At 40.5% G+C, this 21,869-nt stretch overlaps 2 protein-coding genes across 15 annotated transcripts in view; one reads left to right on the top strand and one right to left on the bottom strand.

The window, feature by feature from the left end:
- The window catches only part of SCFD2 (sec1 family domain containing 2), a 421,358-nt gene extending 414,344 nt beyond the window's left edge, over nt 1–7,014 (bottom strand). The window contains exons 1-2 of one of the 2 annotated variants that reach the window (XM_060188064.1): nt 6,061–7,014; nt 4,059–4,227 (exon numbers count right to left, since the gene is read on the bottom strand). In XM_060188064.1, coding sequence (XP_060044047.1) covers nt 4,059–4,227; nt 6,061–6,895 — 1,004 coding nt within the window. In that variant the 5' untranslated portion in view covers nt 6,896–7,014. The remainder of the gene's footprint in view (nt 1–4,058; nt 4,228–6,060) is intronic. The other variant, XM_007539707.3, reaches the window with a different exon arrangement.
- Nucleotides 7,015–13,080: 6,066 nt separating this feature from the next.
- The window catches only part of FIP1L1 (factor interacting with PAPOLA and CPSF1), a 50,730-nt gene continuing 41,941 nt past the window's right edge, over nt 13,081–21,869 (top strand). For 7 of the 13 annotated variants that reach the window (XM_060188053.1, XM_060188055.1, XM_060188054.1 and 4 more), the window contains exons 1-4: nt 13,082–13,395; nt 14,450–14,494; nt 14,598–14,637; nt 20,514–20,571. In XM_060188053.1, coding sequence (XP_060044036.1) covers nt 13,311–13,395; nt 14,450–14,494; nt 14,598–14,637; nt 20,514–20,571 — 228 coding nt within the window. In that variant the 5' untranslated portion in view covers nt 13,082–13,310. Of the gene's footprint in view, nt 13,396–14,449; nt 14,495–14,597; nt 14,638–20,513; nt 20,572–21,869 lie in introns of all 13 variants that reach the window. The other 6 variants (XM_060188063.1, XM_007539708.3, XM_060188061.1 and 3 more) reach the window with 3 other exon arrangements.

Raw genomic sequence — 21,869 nt, 5'->3', positions numbered from 1 at the left:
AAGAATATCGGCGGGTATCAGAGGAAAGAAGCTCTAGTCAGAGCTATGTGACAAATCTGACGTGCTTCTGAATATACCTGATACATGGAATATATGACTGAGAAGTACCCCCAGTAAAGACTGTGATTAGTTCACTCATCAGGAGCTAGATCTGGAGGCTTGTTATTGACTTTGACTTGCTGGTGAACACCAGCCTAATTAGGAACTTGTCATTCAAATGTCTTTCCATCTTCCTTTTCCATTTTGGCCATCTACTGCAGGCTCTTCTTTGTTTCATAAAGGGACCATAATTTCCATTTAAATTATGGATCCTAAAGCCAAAAAAATCCAGAGTTCAATCTTCTCACAATACAGAGACCACAAAGCATTTTAACTTTTTCAATATGAAAAAGATTCTAGAGATTGCATACACATTCCTTCACTAACAAATACCATGACAGAGCTGCAATATGTGAACAATTACAGAACAAGAACTTCTACCTCTAGCCTCTTTTCCTTAATGTGGATTTAAAAAAGAGTCTGGAGAAAAATGTAACAATTAAACATAATTCTTCCTCATGAAATACTATGTGAAGACTCTGGAATATTAAATTACTTGGTACACATTTTTTATCCTTTCATATTCAGAGTAGGACCTTGCTTTATTTCACTCCCTCGTCCACACATTATACATTCCTTTGGCTTCTAAACCTATAACTGAGACCAGATGATCTTTAGGATGCTTCCAAAAAAAAAAAAAAAAGTAAAATATAGCAAGCTGTATGTTGAGTAGAGGTAGGATTTTTCTCTTATTTAATTTACAGTGTTAGTTTGCAAAGTTTTAAAAATGTAACTTTTGCAGGGATATCCAAGTGGAGAAGAGATGTCCACAACTTGAGCCAACAGCAAGTTGGCTCCTGTTAATGACCAACCCTGTTGAACAGTGGCTCTCTCTGCAAACACCCTTGAATGTTTGCATCTAAGTTCAATAATTCTATTACTTAGTATCCCTGACCCCATTTTTAGAAAAAAAAATACCTTTCTTCCTTCTTGGAATTTTATCAACTGTTTAACAGTAATATTTAGGGGCCGTCAAATTAGCTCACTTGTGTAGTGTGCTGCTTTGCCTTGTTCTTGACCCAGGTTCAAACCCAGCCCCTACTCCACTGAAGAAAGCTTCAAGAAAGCTTCTCTCTATTACACACACACACACTCTCTCTCTCTCTCTCCTTTTCTCTAGCTGAAAAAAAAAAGTCCGGAGCAATGAAGCTCTGATAATGACCAAAAAAAAGTAATAGTTAATCAATATTAAGAAACCAATGAAAGGGATGTGAGGGCGATCTGGCTGCGACATCTGTCACCCCATTGATCGCCAGGGTTGATTCGGCTGATCTGGCTGGCTAAGCGGGTGTCCCCTTCCTCCCTCACTGCTCCATGTGCGTCCCTCCCAAAGCTGCGAGCTAGGTCGAAGAGGACGGCCTTCCCCGAATAGAGACTAGAGACGGATGGTCTTCAGTCGAGGGTATATGAGTAGCTGTGCTCCCCTGCTAGAATCTCCAGACAAGCTCTCAAGAAACCAAAGAAAGAGGAAATACATCATAACTTAAAAATATTTTACTTTAGGGGATCGGACAGTAGCACAGCGGGTTAAGCGCAGGTGGTGCAAAGCGCAAGGACCGGTGTAAGGATTCCAGTTCGAGCCCCTGGCTCCCCACCTGCAGGGGAGTCGCTTCACAGGCAGTGAAGCAGGTCTGCAGGTGTCTATCTTTCTCTCCCCCTCTCTGTCTTCCCCTCCTCTCTCGATTCCTCTCTGAATCCAGCAACGATGACGACAATAATAACTACAACAATAAAAAAACACAACAAGGGCAACAAAATGGAATAAATAAATATTTTTTAAAAGGATTTAAAAAAAAGATAGATTCATAAAGTTGAAAAAAATCAAAACACACAAATGAATACACGCAGTAAGATATCGCCATCCTTCCTTGGTCTCTTCATTAGCCACCCTGTGGTACAAAAAAAAAAAAAAAAAGGAAGAAGGAAACCTACTTTGACAGAGAAAATCTAACTAAGAATAGTAAAGAGTCTACCTTCATCTTGTGCAAATTATTTCACATAAGTAACAATGGCCTGAAACCCAAGTAATCATGCTTTTAATAATTTCTCATTTGCACTGGTAGTAACTTTCACCCTATAATTATGAACAGCTTTTTATATTAGCAGTAAATTTTGATGACCAAGGCTCATATCATAGACTTTTTTTTTTTTTAAGATTATTCCACTGCAGGCAAATTATTTATTTCCAAGCACCCATATGTTTTGCATTTCACTACGAACTTTTAATCTTTATATTTATTTCACATAGAAGTTTCTGGGGGTGGTGTGGTGATAGCAGTGGTTGCTGTTATTTTGATGGAAGGACAGGGTATGTTAGGAAAGATGTAATCTACTTCAATTCCTTTTGCTGACAAATTAAAAGCAAACTGCCATCAGTCCTCCAAGAAATTATAAAGAAACTATTATTTCCCTCTCGATCAGTACAGATCTTTGCATATAATTCAATTCAATTTAATTTTTTAAATGTTTACCAGAGCACTGCTCATCTCTGGCTTATGATAGTGCAGGGGATTGAAGCGAAGACTTTGTAGCCTCAGAAATGAGAGTCTCTTTGCATAACCATTATGCTCTCAAGCCCCACTCCACTTAAAATTTTATTACCTCTATCTCTTTAGCTTCTAGTACCTGACATTTGATCTCTTTCCCCTCTCTCTGTCTCTGTCCAATAAATAAATAAATAAATAAATAAATGTTGGGCAAAGGAGACTGCCCAATGGTATTTCACATTACCAAGGCCCAGACTTCATTTCTGAGCACTACGTTAAAATAGTAATAATGATAATAATAATAATAATAATAATACACAGAATTCTACTGATACTCTTCTTTGCAGCATCCACACCATAGAACTTTCCCTGTGTCAGCATCACCTTCCATTGTGAGCAAATGGCTGCCAGGGAATTGGGGAAGGCCAAGGAAAAGAGAGCCAGTATATTTTTTGAGTCTTTTCCCCACGCTTTTACTTTATTTGCTTATATTTGCCTCCAAAGTAATTTCTGGAACTCAGACTTACATGTCTTCACCATTCCCAACATTGTTCCTTTTTTTTTTTTGCCTTCAGGGTTATTGCTGGGCTGCTTGGTGCCTGCACTACGAATTTACTACTCCTGGGAGCTATTTTTTTCCCTTTTTCATTGTTGTTGTTATTAATATTGTTGTTATTATTGTCATTGTTGTTGGGTAGGACAGAGAGAAATGGAGAGAGGAGGGGAAGACAGAGAGGGGGAGAGAAAGAAGCGACCCCCCCTACAGGTCGGGAGCCCAGGCCGAACAGGGATCCTTAACGCTGGTCCTTGGCGCTTCACGCCATGTGTGCTTAGCCCTCTGCACTAGCATCCGGCCTCAACCCCCCCTTTTTTTTTTCTTTACAAAAGGTGAAGCAGGTGTCTCACTTTCTCTCTTACTCTCTCCTCTGATGTTTTACTGTCCTATAAATATAGGAGAAAAAAGAGAAAAAAATTCTATTATTTTAGCTCCCAATTGTGTAATGAAAATGGTTCCTCAGAGTTAATAAGACATACTTCTTTTTTATAATATGTATTTATTTATTTTCCACTTTTGTTGCCCTTGTTTTTTATTGTTGTTGTAAATAAGACATACTTCTTATCTATATACACTCTGAAGTTTTCTTTTTTTTTTCTTTATTTATTATTGGATGGAGACAGAGAGAAATTAATAGGGGAGGGGGAGATAGAGAGGAAGAGAGACAGAGAGACACCTGTAGCCCTGTTTTGTCACTCATGAAACTTTCCCCCTGCAGGTGGGGACCAGGAGCTTGAACCTGGGTCCTTGCACACTGTAATGTGAGCGTTCAACCAGGTGTGCCACCGCCTTGCCCCCTCTGAATTTTTCAGTGAGACCAACTCTTCATTGTATTCCTCCTACCAGAGCACTCAGTCTAGGAGAGAAAGAAGAGAAAGAAGGCTGAAAGAGAGAAAAATAAAAAACACACATCTTACTTGGGCTGTGCAAGACAACCTGGTGCAAGCACACTGTGATTCTCCTCCTGAGGCTGCAGGGCGGTGAGCTCTACCATGTTCACCATCACATCAGTGGTGTGGCCTGGAAGCTGGGGGAGTGCTGAGAGCATCTTCTCCACCAGACTGTCTCCATGATGCCCAACAGCTCCTGTTTTAAGCAGACAAGAGAACATATACTCATGAAATGAGAGTAAAGTAAACTACACTATATTTCATAATGCCCCTTCTATCAGACAAAACATACAAACAAGAAAAACTAAAACTATTAACGATAACATATGAGTCAACAGGAGAGTTCATCTCAGAGTGTCTGCTTTACCATGAAAGCAACCCAGGTTTGAGCCTCCACCTGCCCATGCTTCAAGATCTGCATGGAGAAAGAATGTTAGTTTTTAGATCTCCTCTGACAGTATCATGACTACCTGACTACCTTATGAACTTGGGGTCTTGTGTGTGCAAGCTGAGTCATCTCTAGTTGCAACAATATCCCTTTCAATATTAACTATTTTTTCACATATTCCCATGTACTTAACATGCCTCCTTCATATCAATCTGCCTATTGAGCACCTTCACTAATTAAAACACACAGAGACACTCTGAAAGTCTACCTATTGGAAGAGACCCTTAACAGATACAAAGGAACTGAGTGCTTTACACCAACAATGCAACTAACTCCGACTTTGACAATTCAAAACCAATAATTGCTGAACTTGAATATTTATAGAAATATTGCAGATGAAGCCAGGTAGATAGTGCTGTAGCAGTGCCCAAGATTTGCATGCATGAGAACCCCAGGGTGCCAGATTCAATCCCCCTGCACTACCACATGCCAGGAACGATTTACACAGAAATAAATATTTGGAAAAGCTTCATTTATAGCAAAATTGAAAGAGTTCTCTATAATTGCTACCACTATACTTATCTGCTCCACTTCAATTAAACTGTTTTTCCCTCAAATACTCCCCAGATTCATGTATTAATACCTAGTTAAAAAATCAAACCTAAAACTAAACTGTCTGTGATAACTTCAGTTTTTGTCATATAGTTTTCTTTAGAAAGAAAACTGGATCAGCTGTTAACATCTCTCCAACAAATTAGTGATTTCTTAACAGGCTGATATAAATATTAGCTTCTAATGTTTTTTTTTTTTTCCCAGGAGGGGTCAGGCAGTGGTGCACCCCAACTGAGCTTACATGTTATCATGAGCAAGGACCCAGGTTCAAGTCCCTGGTTCCCACTTGCAGGGAGAAAGCACCCTCAGTGGTGAAGTAATGCAGAGATGGCTGTCTTTCTATCTCCCTCTCCATCTCCCCTTTCCCTCTCGATTTCTCTCGTCTTTTTCCAATAGCATAAATTTAAATAAAATATCTAAAAAAACTTTTTTCCAGATAGGTGGTTTATTCTCCTAGATTTCAACATAAATCTATTTTTCTTTTCTTTAATTTGCTTTATATTTATTTATTTCCTTTTGTTGTCATTGTTGTTTTATTGTTGTAGTTATTATTGATATTGTTGTTGGATAGGACAGAGAGAAATGGAGAGATGAGGGGAAGACAGAGAGGGGAAGAGAAAGATAGACACCTGCAGACCTGCTTCACCGCCTGTGAAGTGACTCCCCTGCAGGTGGGGAGCCAGGGCCTCGAACCAGGATCCTTACGCCAGTCGTTGCACTTTACCCGCTGCGCTACCGCCTGACTCCCATAAATCTATTTTTCTAACCCCCTTGACTAGAGATTTTAACAAGACAGTGTGCCCTGAAGATGCTGTTAATACTAAAATAATTAGAAAATTGGTTGTAATTGCTAATTTGGTTGTCTGTATTCTCAGCTACAGTCTGTGATTAGGAATTGTGTTCATCTACTGCATGTTTGTATCCTCAATGAGTCATAAAGGAAAGATCAATAAAATATATGGTGAATCAGTGAAATTAGGGACATGTTGGGAGAGTGGTTATGAAGACCTACATAGTGGTGTCACTTACCTGTGAGATCCAGGGTTCTGTCCACAAAAACCACCGATGCCCTCCCTGCAGCAATCTTCCTCCTGTTCTTGGCAGGGCCATAATTGGCTAGATCTGCAGCGATAATACGACTGAGGGGGCCCACAGCAAAACACTCCTCTCGTACTCCTAAGTGCTCACACAGAGAACTGAGGCCTGACACCAGGCACCTGATCTGCAGTAGCAGCTCAGGGGTCAGGGTCGAGGCATCCATCTCACCCAGGCTTCCCAGTCTTCTCTTGTCAGGCCGAGCACTGTTAAGGAGATGCAAATCCTGGGTTAGCAGTGGAAAAAGCGAAGCAAAGGCTGGAGTCAGGGCGATGTGAGGAGCAGCAGGGGCTAGCAACAAAGGGACATGCAGTACTTCGGCAGTGTAACTCATGTTGCCCATCCACTCACATAACTTTTCTTCCAGCTGCTCAAACACCGGCTGCCCCTCCATTTCGGCCGCTGCTGCCGCGGGCACGTGATTAGCTGTGAGGTGGACTGCATGGCTCACTGCAGTGACCACCACACAATACTGGAAGCGACTACGGCAGATGACGCTCTTTAGAATCTCCACGGTACGGCCTTTCAGCAGGCAGCTCAGTACAAACACTGCCTTGGGTTGCTGGGCTCCACCACCAAGTGCAGAAGGCTCGAATTCCCGTAGGTGGCATGCAGGATCCCCCACCGCCTCCAGAAGCCTTGTGGGTCCGCAACTCCAGTGCAGACTCTCGGCACAGGCGGCATCCAGGTAGACCACAGCCCGTTTCACTTTGCCTAACACCTGCTCCCAGCTTTGCTGGGTAAAGGACAGCAAGCTCGGGCCGCTCATGGTCTAGAGTTCGAAGTGTGCAGGCTTCGAAGATTGGAGAAACTTCTCTCAGAACTCAAAGCTTCCGCGAATTGAGTTCCCTCAGACTTTGACAGTCAACATAGTACACGTGGTGTCGCCTTCCACTGGTCCTCGATGGCGCGTGGTGATGATGTAGAGAGATGTGATTGGTTAGTGAGGAACCGCGGAAGGGCAGTGAAGGCTGGGAAGAAGTGGGCGGGGCTCGTTTGGTCGTGGTCGCCCGAAAGTTCAGGCCCCTAAGAAGAGGCTAGGGAATTGCTGACCTAATTTCTTTTCTTCTCCTTCTGCGATCTGATTTTTTCTCGCTGCCTTGTGAGTAATCTCAGGAATAATAAAAGCTAGTACAAACTTTAATGGTTTCCGAGAATCTGAACACATCCGTGAAAGTACAGCTACTTATCCCAATACTCATAGCTGCCAAAGATTGAAAGAGCTAATTGTGTCATGCAGTTTATATTTGCTGTTATATATGTTATTGTATATAAATCTCAGCAAAGTAGTGGTTTCAATTTTCACTTTCTCCATTTTCTTTCCCTCTTCTCACTCTGTGTAATTTGACCTGCTTCAAAATCCCTAAAATCTAATTCTCCAATCTGGCTATAGTTTTAATCCACCGTCATCACCCACTGAGAAGTTAAATGACCCCCCCTCCCCATCATTTCCCAGTTTTCCATCATTTCTCTCTCCAACTCAATTTTTTTCCTGATAGGCCATGTAAGTCCTTCAGTCTTTCTGCTTAAAAGTCTCTCCTGATCCAATTGTTAGGAATACATCAAAACTCCATATGATGACCCACCATGCTCTTGATTTCTTAAATTCCCTCCAAAATATTGTACACTTGAACAATAACTTCAACACAACGAACCTAGAATGTTTCATAGATTGAATTCATTCAATCACCAATTATTAAGCACAAACTATAACCATTTTCCGAAACTACAATCATACAATTGCTAATAATCTACATATTTCTGATCCAGGAATAATTATTAACAAATAGCAAACTCTACCCAAAATTATTGGTCCAATTATATATTTCATGTGGGTTTTTATAACTTATCACATTGCACTATCACCTTTTCCCTACCCCTGGTGACACAACACTCAGTTGAGAAGTCTGCTGAATACTTGTCAGATCATGAAGTAAGTTTTAACGTACTGGAGGAACTTGCCATGCTGTAATGTCTCTCTCTCTCTTTTTTTTTTTTTTTGTCTGAATCCACTGTTCCTGGAGGCCATTTTATTGGATAGGACAGAGAGAGAAATTGAGAGGAGAGGGTAAGATAGAGAGGGGCAGAGAAAGACACCTGCAGAGCTGCTTCACCACATGTGAAGGGACTCACCCCTCCCCCTGCAGGTGGGGAAACTGGGGCTTGAACTTCATACTATGTGAGATTAACCCACCACCTGGCCCCCTTCTTTATTTTGATCTTGATCTCTTTCTCTCCTCTTTCTCTCTCCCTCCCTCCTTTCCTTACAGGAAGGAAAATAATTCTGATTGGTAAGGGGAAAAGGGAAGTGGTAAAAAGTTTCATAAAGGACATGAGTTTTGAGTCGCATTTAAGAAAACCAGGTGTTTACCAGATGGACAGGGTGGGGAGGAGCATTGCTTGCAAGCAGTCCAAGCAGAGTGCAGCATGAATATATGCATAGAGGCATGAGACCATATCACTTGTTTTCTATAATTATAAATTGTTTACTATAACTAAATTAAAGAAAGGTCTGTGAAAAAAATAGAACTAGAAAAGAAGGGACTAAATCAGGTTAAGTTGTTTCCCTGTGTATTTATTTTATTTATTTTTTATTTTTTTTATTTATTCCCTTTTGTTGCCCTTGTTGTTTTTTTTTATTGTTGTGGTTATTATTGTCATTGTTGTTGGATAGGACAGAGAGAAATGGAGAGGGGAGGGGGAAGACAGAGAGAGGGAGAGAAAGATAGACACCTGCAGACCTGTTTCACTGCTTGTGAAGCGACACCCCTGCAGGTGGGAAGCCAGGGCTTGAACAAGGATCCTTATGCGGGTCCTTGTGCTTAGCGCCACCTGCGCTTAACCCGCTGCGCTACAGCCCAACTCCCTCCCTGTGTATTTTAAATAATATTAGACAATAAAGTATTTTAATGCTATTAATGTATGTTTAGAAGTGAAAATATTTTCTTGATATTTTGCATTAGGGGAAATTCTAGCAGAAACACAGACAATAATTTGTGTGGATTAAGTTTTAGGCCAGGGGTCCAGAAAAATAGCTTTTTTGGGTAGTGCACTGCTTTGTCATATTGACAAACTCCACTGAGAGCCTGGTCCCCATCACACTGAAGGGAAGCTTCAGTGCTGTGGATATGTATTTTTATATGATACATATAAAATGATATGTATATCATTTTAATGAAGGGTTAATGGTTTACAGTATAGTTGACACATGAGTAAAAATTATTCATCTTACCGTAATAGATGTCTGCAAAACACTCTCATCCCCAGCTTATGGTCCTTTTTCACACACATACACCAAGACCCTAAGGCCCCATCTCCCCACACTCCTCTCTGAACTCCTTCCCCAGATTCCCTTGCTTTGGTTCAATACACCAAACCCAGTCCAGGTTTTACTTTGTGTTTTTATTTTCTGTTCTGGTTTCTTATATTCTTCCCACAAGTGAGATCATCCCATATTCATTCTCTTCTTTTTGGCTTATCTCATTTAACATGATTCCTTCAGCCTTCATCCTATATGAGGTGAAGAAGATGGCTTCATTCTTAACAGCTAAGTAGTATTCCATTGTGTCTATAAACAACTTTCTTTTTTTTAATTTTTTTACATTTATTTTCCCTTTTGTTGCCCTTGTTTTTCATTGTTGTTGTAGTTATTATTATTGTTGTTATTGATGTCGTCTTAACCACTCCTCTGTCATTGGACACCAGGGTTGCTTCCAAGTTTGGGCTATGACAAATTGTGATGCATGGGCCTACCTTATAACCCAGTTTCTCTGCTCAGAAAAGGAAACAAATGCACTCTTTCAAAGAGAACTATGTATACACAAGTTGATATTAGCACAGGACTGTGGGGTTCTTTTTTTTCCAACCCCTCCCTCTGCTTTCTGCTTCTGTTTCTATTAGAAACAGAAAAAGCTTGGAATGGTAAAGATTCAGAGATGACACCAAAACTAGAACAGGAAAAAAAAAAACAAAAAAACAAAAAACAGTGGCATAGGCCAGGCAGTGGTGCACCTAGTTGAGTGCACACATTAGAATGTGCAACGACCTGGGATCAAGCCCCTGCTCTCTCCCTTAAGGTGGGAAGCTTCATGACAGCTGAAGCAGGGCTGCGGTTGTCTCTATTTCTCTCTCCTTCTTTATCTCCAACCCCTTTCAAGTTCTCTCTGCCCTATCAATATAAGAAAAATACAGTTAAAAATAAATAAAAAATGAAAAACAGTAACAGCATCTGTGCTGGATGAGAATAGATAAGGATATTTAAAGGAGATAGACAATGTGAGATATCTAAAGAGATGTTTAAAAAAATTAAAAGCCGGGAGTTGGGCGGTAGCGCAGCGGGTTAAGCGCAGGTGGTGCAAAAGTGCAAGGACCGGCCTAAGGATCCGGGTTCGAGCCCCCAGCTCCCCACCTGCAGGGGAGTCCCTTTACAGGCGGTGAAGCAGGTCTGCAGGTGTCTCTCCTTTATCTCCTCTCTGTCTTCCCCTCCTCTCTCCATTTCTCTCTGTCCTATCCAACAACAGTGACATCAATAATAACTACAACAATAAAAAACAACAAGGGCAATAAAAGGGAATAAATATTTAAAAAAAATTTAAAAGCCTGGGATATGAACTAACAATCACATGCATTTACTAAACACTTTCCATGTACTGTGCTTGACTTTGTAAAAGTGGATCCGATGAATACAGTAATAAAAGTATTTTTCTCACATTCAAAGGGTATACATGTGAATAGGAGATTATACAATTAACCAACTAGTAATATAAAACTTTGTGTTAAAATATGTCAGAATGCTGTGGTCCAGGAGATGGCACAGTGGATTAGGCACCAGACTCTAAAGCATGAGGTACTGAGTTCAGTCCCTGGCAGCATATGTACCAGATTGATATCTAGGTTCTTACTCTCTCTCCCCGTCTTTCTCATTAATAAATAAAATATTTTTTAAATATCAGAATGCTGTGAAATATGCATGTTTAGAACTTTCCTTGTAGCCTAGGAGATGGTGCATTGGATAAAGGGTTGGACTGTCAGATGGGGTTCTGAAACAGTGAAGCCCAGGTGACAACAACAAAAAGACTTTAATTCCTCATTGAAATATCTAGAAAGGAAGCAAAGCTTAATACATGAGCAGTTATTCTAGTTGGTCAAAGGACAAAAGCCCTAACCCATACCACATCATTTGTAACCCTTTAGTTCTTAAATGTTTTCACATCTGAAACTTCATTTTATCTGTTACCCTACAAGAAGTGGTTATAAAATGTTATTTTAATACACCTGATAACTGATATACAACTAAATAAATATAACCATATATCTATACAAATATAGTCAGAATACCTAAAGTATTACAGTTTGATGAGATCATAGTTTTATACAATATTTTCAATACCTATCTTTGAAATCTTTACTGATGAGTATGGTGATCAAGACACTTTTAATAAAGGAAGTTTATCTGGACAAGTTACTTAGTTTGGAGTCAAGGAAGGAAGTGTCTTTGTAAGTGTGGTTATTAGTGACTTATGGGCTTCTCTGCTTTGGGAATTCCTCCTTTTCAAAGCTTAGGTCAAATGCTACCTCCACTATAAAGGTGATTCTAATGCATCAATTATTACTCATAGGTTCAGTTAAAGTAAAGCTTTGAAAGACAAATTTATTTCAGGTAGCTAAACAGAGAAAGGGTTTCCTCAGCAAAAGGCAATTGGTTCTTCCAGAACCACCAACATTTATGATAGACTCATGGTATTATAAGCAAAAGATAAAAATAGTTAAGGTTGTATGTAATTAATTACCTTATGATAATTATAAGCAGAATAGAACCTTTGTTCCATTCTTTCTAGCAAAGGCTTAGGCATCTACTAAGTATTAAACAACACACCAGGATGACAGACGCAGGTAAAATACACTGTGTGGGGTCCATGAGGTGGTACACCCTGTTGAGTGCACACATTATTGTGCACAAGGACCTGGGCTTAGGTCCTAGGTACCACCTGCAGAGTGGAACTTCATACAAAATATCAAATGACCTTATGAAATATATATATTGGAATTTATATATACATAAATATACTAAAAAGAAATGGCACATGAAATGGAACTTATGAGTGATTTTACAAAGTAGAGTATATGTAAGCAGAGTTTAGAAGGATTCAAGGAATTATCCTAACACAGGAAGGAGTATTCAAAGAGAAAGAGGATAAAAAAATGAAAAACAGCAAACTTTATTTATTTGACTGAATAACAAGAGATGATGTGGAACTAGTATGATGTAAACACTTTATGATTCTACTGTAATATTTTCCTTTACAGAAGTTAGTTTCTTAATGTCTATTTGTGTGTTTTAATGCATTCACATGAAGGTGGTGGGGAAGCAACAGTAGAATGATACACATAGTCTTACTTCATAATGTCAAGTTCTGATAAAATAATACACTGAAAGTGAAGTAAATGGGTAAAAAAAATTGCAGAATGATGCACACTACACAGAAAATGGATGCATCTGGGAAAACAGGTTAGTAGATGAGAAGGTTAGTGATCTTAACTGCAAATGTTTTGATCAGGAGATTTCAAAAATCATATTAATTTTGCTACTTTATAATTTTTCAAAAGTAAGTGGCCAAAAATGGTGAGTTTTCTATTTAACGAGAAACAAGGGCCTAACAGGTACCAAGGCAGACACAGCAGTAAAGAATGAAACAAGATGGAAATTAAAAAGAGGAAAAAAAAAAAAAAGCGGATAAATCACTGAGGACAGATGAGAACAATGGAATACTCCCATGCAAAGGCTATAAGGATTATTAGAGGAATTGTTGGGGGAGGGGATCCCTAACAGACACAAGGCGCCTAGGGAGAAATCCATATTGAAAGGGCAAAGCAGCTTCAACAGGGGCGGGGCCAGCGCTAGTGCGCATGCTCAACCAGGCCCAGGTGGCCTGCGCTGCGGAAGCAAAGCCACCTAGAGACGCCGCGCTGCTTGGATGCGACTACTGCGCGTGCGCGCAAGGGCTAGCGTTGGAGGCCGGCGTCGCTGCTGTCTCTACGACCATCATCCTGGGATTTGTGTCTCGCGCTTTCTTCGTTCGCTGGTCGGCGGCTTCGGTCCACTCTCGCGCCCTCTGGGCAGCAAGAAAGGAGAGGTTTCGGAGGGGGCTGTTGATCGCCGCCTTTAAGTTGCGGTCGGGGCGGCCATGTCGGCCGGCGAGGTCGAACGCCTAGTGTCGGAGCTGAGCGGCGGGACTGGAGGGGATGAGGAGGAAGAGTGGCTCTATGGCGGTACGGAACTTCCTGTCCCTTCTCTCTCTCTCTCCCTGGTCTTCTCCCGAGCTCGCTGAAGTCTCTGCAAACGGCTGGCCGCCCGCGATTCGGCCGCCTCCGCCCACGGCCTCTCGTAGGGAGCTTGATCCGGCCTGGTCCGTCCGAGCGCGGCATGCGCCGCCCCCAGCCCCGCTGGGCCCGGTCCCCGGCGCCCCCCTTCCCCGACTCGCTGCGGCGGCCGAGCCCCCAGCTCCTGCTTCCGCCCCCGCCCCTCCCCCCCCCCCCCCCCCCCCGCTGTCTGCTGCTTTTTAAAATCGGATTTGACGTGTGACTTTTCTTGCATCTTCGCTATAGATTGCCCTCCTGGTCATTCTGTGCCCTCCCAGTCAGTCATTCTTTGCTAATTTTTAAATAAAGTTGAAACTGAAACTAGACGTCTTGTTTTCTTGGTCAGCTTTTATAGAATGCACCTGCAAGGGCACCTCTTTGTCTTGAAAAACTGTGTGCAAATATATTTATGTATATATGGAGAGAGAGGGAGGGGGGGAGAGAGCGAGAGATAGGGAAATAATTAAAATGAAGCTTGTCTTTAAGATACTGCAGTTGGACACACATCATCGAAGTACTTCATGTCCCTTAGACTTGGTTTTTCATCAGTTTCGTGCATCTGGTAACTAACCTCTTGAAGGGGACTCGCGATGACTTCTAGTTTTTAAGTTTCATTAAGTCACAGCCCCTTAGCCTTCTGGATTTGGAAGTTAATAATTGTTCCTTGCCTAAAATGTGTATTATCTTTAATAAAAGCCCACTGTGTAGCTCCTTAGTGATGTGACTCTGACAAACCTTGAATTTAATAAGCTTGAGGGTTATTTTTTAATGGGGGTGGTGCAAAATTTGGCATTAGTAATATTCTGAAATGTAAATGTGTATGGTTATGAATTACCATTTAGAAAATTTTAATAGATTAAGTGAAGCTTCTGTAGAAGTAAACTTTGATTATGATTTTTTTTTTTCATAAACGATGTACTTGTTAAATCATTGTAAAGTGATCTAACTTTGGATATGCTTATAGGCCCATGGGACGTGCATGTGCACAGTGATTTGGCAAAGGATCTAGGTTAGTGCTTGTGGTGATCACTTAAGAATTTTTTTATAATACTGGTTTTTTAAAAAGCGGTTTATTTGTTAATTTTGTTTATTTATGTATTTTTTTCTGGTAGATGAAAACGAAGTTGAAAGGCCAGAAGAAGAAAATGCCAGGTTAGTAAAAATCTCTTGTTGATAAAGTAAACTTATTGTGTGAGGGAATGATTCTAGCAACAAATTGTCAGAATTACAGTCGACATTGAATTAAGATTTTACTGATTTATGAGTGAGGAGAAAAATAAAACAACCTGCAGTGTCAGGAAAGGAATCAGATTTGAGAGTCCAGTGCCCTATCCACTGTACAACTACCTAGGCCAAGTAATTTTCTTCTTTTTTTTTTGGCCACCAGGGCTAGGCCATTTTTCCATTTTGTTGCCCTTGTTTATCGCTGTTGTTAATTATTATTATTATTATTGCTGTTGTTGTTGATAGGACAGATAACAATCGAGAGCGAAGGGGAGGTGGTGGTGTGGAGAAAAACACCTGCAGACCTGCTTCACTTGTGAAGCAACCCCTCCCTGCAGTTGGGAAACTGGGGGCTTGAACCTTACGCTGGTCCATGTGTTTCAGGTCATGTGCACTTAACACTCTGTGCCACCGCTTGGTTCCCAGTTTTCTTTCATTTGTTTATTTATTTATTTTTGTGCCTCCAGGGTTATTGCTGGGACTCGTCCACACTACGAACCCACTGCTCCTGGAGGCCATTTTTCCCATTTTGTTGCCCTTGTTGTTATCGTTATTGTTGTTGTCATTGCTGTTCTTCTTGTTGGATAGGACAGAGAGAAATGGAGAGAGGGAGAAAGAAAGACACCTGCAGAAACACTTCACGACTTGTGAAGCGACGCCCCTGCAGGTGGGAAGCCTGGGCTTGAACTGACTTGTAGTTTGAGCCATGTGTACTTAGTCCACTGTGCTATCCACCCAACCCCCCAATTTTTTACTTTTAAGTGAACTCCCTAGTGTAAGTATAGCCATTAAGCTACTGAGTAAAAAAGTTTTATAAGTAATACAGAACTTTTAAAATTACTGTCGCAGTATTTTTGGTGTAATCACTGTGGTTGTAATTTCAGTGTTTTTCTTTAAAATCAAAGATTAATTAATGAGTTCATTAAAAAAGAAAAGATTCCCTTTGTTATTGACCTTGCCTACACAAATTTTAGAGGAAGTCAGGAGTATAGTCCAAAACAACTCATGGATATGCCACATTACTTGGACATATATCTGATGTCCTATTATGTGAAAGAGTGGTTAAAAATGCTTTTACAGGATATTTGAACTATAGCTACTAGGATGACTGTAATCATCAAACATGAGAACTGTATTAGTGAGCGTGAACCATCATTATTGTTTATAAACTTGAGCAAGCTTGTAAAATGGTTTAGTTACCTTAGAAAAAAAAGTCTGGCTATTCCTGAAAAGGTTGAACATATGAGTCAGGAATTCCTCTTCTAGATGTATGTGTTCCTTAGAGAATGAAAGCATGTATTTAGGGCTGGGGAGACAGCACAATGGTTATGCAAAGAGTCTTTCATGTCTGAGGCACCACATGTCCCAGGTTCAATTCCCATTGCTTCATGAGAGGTCAAGCAGGTCTGCAGGTGTCTTACCTTTCTCTCTTCCTCTCTGTCCACCCCACTCAATATCTGTCCTGTCAAATAGAAGCATGATCATAATGCTTTTCTTGCAGATCTCCTTTTTGTTAATACTAGTTCTCGACTACAGTTCTCAAAGTTTATCTTACGAAAAGTATTCTTTCTCCTCCTCCCTCTTAAGATTATTATTATTTTTTAAAAGATTTTTTATTGATTGATTCATGAGAAATGATAGGAGAGGGAGAAAGAATCAGACATCACTCTGGTGCTGCCAGGGATTGAATTTAGGACCTCATGCCTGAGAATCCAATGCCTTATCCACTGCGCCACTTCCCGGACTGCAAGATTATTATTATTTTTTAAAATTTTTTCTTTTTATTTATTTTCCCTGTTGTTGCCCTAAGATTATTTCTTTATGAGAGAAACTGCATGTGATGTTGGGATGGAACTCAGGACTGAATGGTTGAGAGTCCCAACACTTAGCTACTATGTCATCTCCCAGTAACCTCTTTGAGAGAAACTCCCAGAGCATCATCATCTGACACATAGCATATTGGCAGTTGAACTGGATCTCATGCTTGAGTCCAAGGCATTATTTCCCAGGCCTCTTGAGTGTTCATTAATTTTTTTTTGACACCTACAGACCTGCTTTCACTGCCTTTGAAGTGACTCCCCTGCAGGTGGGGAGCTGGGGGCTTGAACCAGAATCCTCACGCTGGTCCTTACGCATTGCGCCACATGCGCTTAACCGCTGCACTACTGCCTGACTCCCCATTAATTTTTATTAATTGGTCCATAGCTTAATTTAGTTTATTGGACAGAAGCATCACAGTCAAAATTGGTTATATTATTAAAACTTTATGTGAAGCACAGTTACATGAAACAGAGTTATCTTTGAATTTTATTCATCTTAGAAAAGTTTATAATTTCTTCGTATTTCCAGTGTACTAGAGAATTCAAGTTTCAGAGTCTACTGGAGAAGACAGGTTTTTTTTAAAACAATTTTTTTTCTTTATATTTATTTATTCCCTTTTGTTGTCCTTGTTTTATTGTTGTAATTATTATTATTGTTGATGTCGTCGTCGTTAGATAGAACAGATAGAAATGGAGAGAGGAGGGGAAGACGGGGAGAGAAGAGAGACACCTGCAGACCTGCTTCACCACCTATGAAGCGACTCCTCTTGCAGGTGGGAAGCCAGGGGCTCAAATCGGGATCCTTACGTCCATCCTTGCACTTTGCGCCACCTGCGCGAGAAGAGTTTTATAAGCTTTCTGTACTGGTATCTGGTTGAGTATGCCATTGTATTGTCCCACTTGAGTAGAGTACTATTAGAATTTGCCCCAGCTTCTTTGTGAATGGCTCATTGTTAAAGTCTTTGTTTTTAATAATTACCAATATGGTGTTTCTGATTCTGTTGTATTTTAGCTATCTAAATTTTAAGTAACTATCCTGTTTTGTTTTGTTTTGGTGTGTGTGTGTGTGTAACATACAAATCAGGCTGGACTTATTTTTTGGCTGCTTATAAGCTTTTTTTAGCAGAAAGTATATGTACTATAGAGAATTACATTTATGTTTTTGTTTTTTTGATCAAGCAGTTAAACAATAGAAAATCGTTTTCATTTTTTTTCTGCCCACCTGAGTTATTGCTGGGCTTGGTGCCTGCACAATGAGAATCCTGGTATCTGTTTTTTCTTTTTCTTTTCTTTTTAATGTTTTTATTATTTTTTTTAAATTTATTCCCTTTTCTTGCTCTTGTTGTTTTATTGTTGTAGTTATTATTGTTGTTGATGTTGTCATTGTTGGATAGAACACAGAGAAATGAAGAGAGAAGGGGAAGACAGAAAGGGGGAAGAGAAAGATAGACACCTGCAGACCTGTTTCACTGCCTGTGAAGCGACTCCCCTGCAGGTGGGGAGCCAGGGCTCAAACCAGGATACTTACTCTTTGTGACACCTGCACTTAACCTGCTGCGCTACCGCCCAACTCCCTTTTATTATTTTTTTATCTTTATTTTTATTTATTGAATAGAGACAGCCAGAAATTGAAAGGGAAGGGAAGATAGAGAGAGAGACAAAGACACCTTGCAGCATTGCATCACCACTCGTGAAGCTTTACCCCTGCAGGTGGGGACCAGGGACTCAAACCTGTGTCCTTGCACATTGTAATGTGTGTTCAACCAGGTGCGCCACCACCTGGCCCCCTTTTTCTTTTCTTTCTTTCTTTTCTTTCTTCTTCTCTTTCCCCTCTCATTTTATTTGATAGGACAGAGAAATAGAGTAGGGAGAGGGAAATGGAGAGGAAAACAAGCAGACATCTTCCTTCACTACTCATGAAGCTTCCCAGCTGTAGGTTGGGAGCATAGGCTTGAACCCCAGTCCCTATACATTATAAAATGTGTGTTTAACTAACTAGGTGAGTTCCTGCCCTGCCCTGCCATGTTTTCAGATCTTAATCTTTCATTTTGATACTGTACCACTCTAAAAATTAAAATGACTTTTACAGAAACTGATAAGAAAGTGAAGTTTAGAATTGATTAACAGTTTAATGAAAAGCGCTCTGAGCTACGTTAAAATCTGAACATTTTTCTTAGAAATCCTACTAAATAATTGTTAGTTGTTTTGCACTTTAATTTCCTTACCAATAAAACAAAATTATTTGTTCAGTCCCACTATTAAAGATTTTAATTGTGGGGGTTGGGCTGTGGTGCAGTGGGTTAAGCGCACGTGGCGCAAAACGCAAGGACCCCGGAGTAAGGATCCCGGTTCGAGCCCCGGCTTCCCACCTGCAGGGGAGTCGCTTCACAGGCGGTGAAGCAGGTCTGCAGGTGTCTATCTTTCTCTCCCCCTCTTTGTCTTCCCCTCCTCTCTCCATTTCTCTCTGTCCTATCCAACAAAGAACAACATCAACGATGGTAATAATAATAACCACAATGAGGCTACAACAACAACAACAACAAGGGCAACAAAGGGGGGGGAAAATGGCCTCCAGACGCGGTGGATTCTTGGTGCAGGCACCAAGCCCAGCAATAAATAACCCTGGAGGAAAAAAAAAAGATTTTAATTGTTGTGACCTGGGAAGTGACACAGTGGATAAAGCTTTGGGTTACAAAGCATGAGGTCTCAAATTTGATCCCCAGCATTGCCTGTGCTAGAGTGATGCTCTGGTTCTTTCTTGCTTTTATTCTTTCATTAATTGATAAATCTTTTAAAAATAAAAACTAAAAACTTAAGCCAGTTACACTGTTGATAGTAGAAATTTTACTAGTTAGTGATCATTTACTATTATATATTAATTTTGTTGTAATAGAAAAATTCAGCCATTTACTGGCCATAAGAGAATACTTAGGATTTTTGTCTGTCTGTCTGTCTGTCTTTATTGACATGGGGGGTAGGGTGGGGACAGAGAATGATCAGAATGCCTAATGGAGTAGGGCTCTTTCCCTAATGGAGTAGGGCTCTGGGGAGGTGGGGTTCAAGGACACATCGGTGAGATCCTCTGCCCAGGGAAAGCAGGTGCCTGGCCCCTTTGTGTCTTGTTTATTATTTTTTGTCACTGGGGTTATGCTTTCCTGACTCCATCACTCCTGACTATCATTTTTATTTTTTTCCCATTTTCCTTAGTCTCAATAGATGATGACACAAGCAGAGAAAAGGTAGAGGGGAAGAGAAACAAAGAAGAGACACTAACAGTTCACCTTTGAAGCTTCCCCCCATCAGGTGCTTTCATGTAGTGGCCTGACTGAAACAGACTGAGACCTAGGTCCTTGTGTGCTGTGCTGTAGTAAGCCACCTGCTGAGCTGGTCTACCTTTTTTTTTTTTATTTAATTTCGGAGAGACTGCTGGGGTTGGGGGAAGCAGACACCACAGCACCTATTGTGCATGATATTCCCATGTGGTGCTAGGGTTTTGAACCATGTCCTCACACTTGGCAAAACATACATTCTACTTGATGAGCGGTCTCCTGGCCACTGATGCATATTTTAAAAATATTTAGAAATTTCTAATACCCCACCATCAAATTGCAAATTTGATGTCATCAAATTGTGAAGGCAGTTCCTTTCTACTTCCAACATTGAGTTAATTGTTTAATTAGGTCATTAAGGAGAGCGGAATAGCAAGAAGTGCAAGAAGAATAGCAAGCGGAATAGGAGAAGTGTTGGACTTGAAAGAATGAGGTTGAGTTTGATCCCTAGCATTGCATATGCTCTGGTTCTTTCTCTTATTAACAATAACAATAAAAAAGTGACTAGCTGAATAAGCTGGCTGTATTTATTATTCTTACTCTTAATACCCATGGAGACAATTTTATGAAGTTATCAGATAGGAAAATGCTAGTCTAGTGTACCTATACTTCTGGAGAGTATTACCAGATAATGTGTACATGTTTTTATTTTTAGTGCTAATCCTCCATCTGGAGTTGAAGATGAAACTGCTGAAAATGGAGTACCAAAACCGGTAACATAAGACTTTGAAATTTCAGTCAATTGTCTTTACCTCTCAACTCCCCATTCAGTTGAGGGGAAAGTCAAAACTTAATGCAGATTTGAATATACTTCTTGCTATGGTCCCCTCTTTTACCCTCCATCTCATCTGACACACACATGAGAAAGTGGTACAGTTCATATGAAATGAACATGTGCAAATGTCCATGTTTATTGCTTTCAATTGAGTCTTAAAACCTTAGTTTGATCGCCACAGTTTTTTTCCTTAAAAAGAAGGAAATTGGAGTAGGTTGATTACTCACACAGTAGAACTCAAACATTAGCATTTGTGAGGGTCTAGGTTAAGCCCCTGACTCCCACCAATAAGGGAGAAGCAGCTTCTTGAGCTATGGAGCAGTGCTGCAGGTATCTCACCCTCGGCCCCATCAAAAATAAAATGATAAAGGGGAAAAAATAACCTCTGGGCCAGTGAAGTCTTCCTATAGGTACTGAGCCCCAGCCATAACTCTGGCAACCTTGACCTTACACAAAAAAAAAAATCTTCAGCTTAGGTCTTTAGTTTTTGTTGTTTTCTTCCGTAATTTATTTCTGAGCTTGGTGCATATATTGACTCTACGACTCTTGGCAACATTTTGATAGAGGGCAAGAAAGAGCTAGAAAGAAAGAAATTGCAGCAGTGCTCCACTGCTCGTAAATCTTACCTCCTACACTTCCTCCCATGTTGTGGTGTGGACTCGATCCTGGCCTTGCCACCTGCCAGCCCTGCCTAGTTGCTTTTTAATGCACTATGTCATGAAGCACACACTTGCTCCCCTCACCTCACAGGCACACACATCTTTTTTTTTTTTTTTTTAGTTGCCACCAGAGTTATGGCTGAGGCTTCGTGGTCCTGGTGGCCTTCCCCCACCCCCAATCTTGTTGATAAAGATAGGGAGGGAGAAAGAGCGATACCTGTAGCACAGCTTCACTGCTCTTGAAGCTTTCCTCTTGTGTGTAGGGCCCAGTGGCTTGAATCATTTTCCTTGCCCATAGTAAAGTGCATTCTGCCTATCTGCCTAGGCTTTTTGAACCAAAATAAAACCTTCTGAGCATCCCTACTTTTATCATTATTATTACTAATATAGAGTATTCTGTGGATCATTTGCATTCAAAGCCTCTTCTAGGTGTGAATGAATACCATGAATAAGTGTAATGTTTGTTGTTTTTAATTTTTTTATGTTTTTTAAATTTTTTAAAATATTTATTCCTTTTGTTGCCCTTGTTGTTTTATTGTTGTAGTTATTATTGTAGTCGTCGCTGTTGGATAGGACA

Source organism: Erinaceus europaeus, chromosome 3 (assembly GCF_950295315.1).
Source record: "Erinaceus europaeus chromosome 3, mEriEur2.1, whole genome shotgun sequence".
NCBI classification, from domain to species: domain Eukaryota; kingdom Metazoa; phylum Chordata; class Mammalia; order Eulipotyphla; family Erinaceidae; genus Erinaceus; species Erinaceus europaeus.
This window is presented reverse-complemented; position numbering and strand designations above follow the sequence as displayed.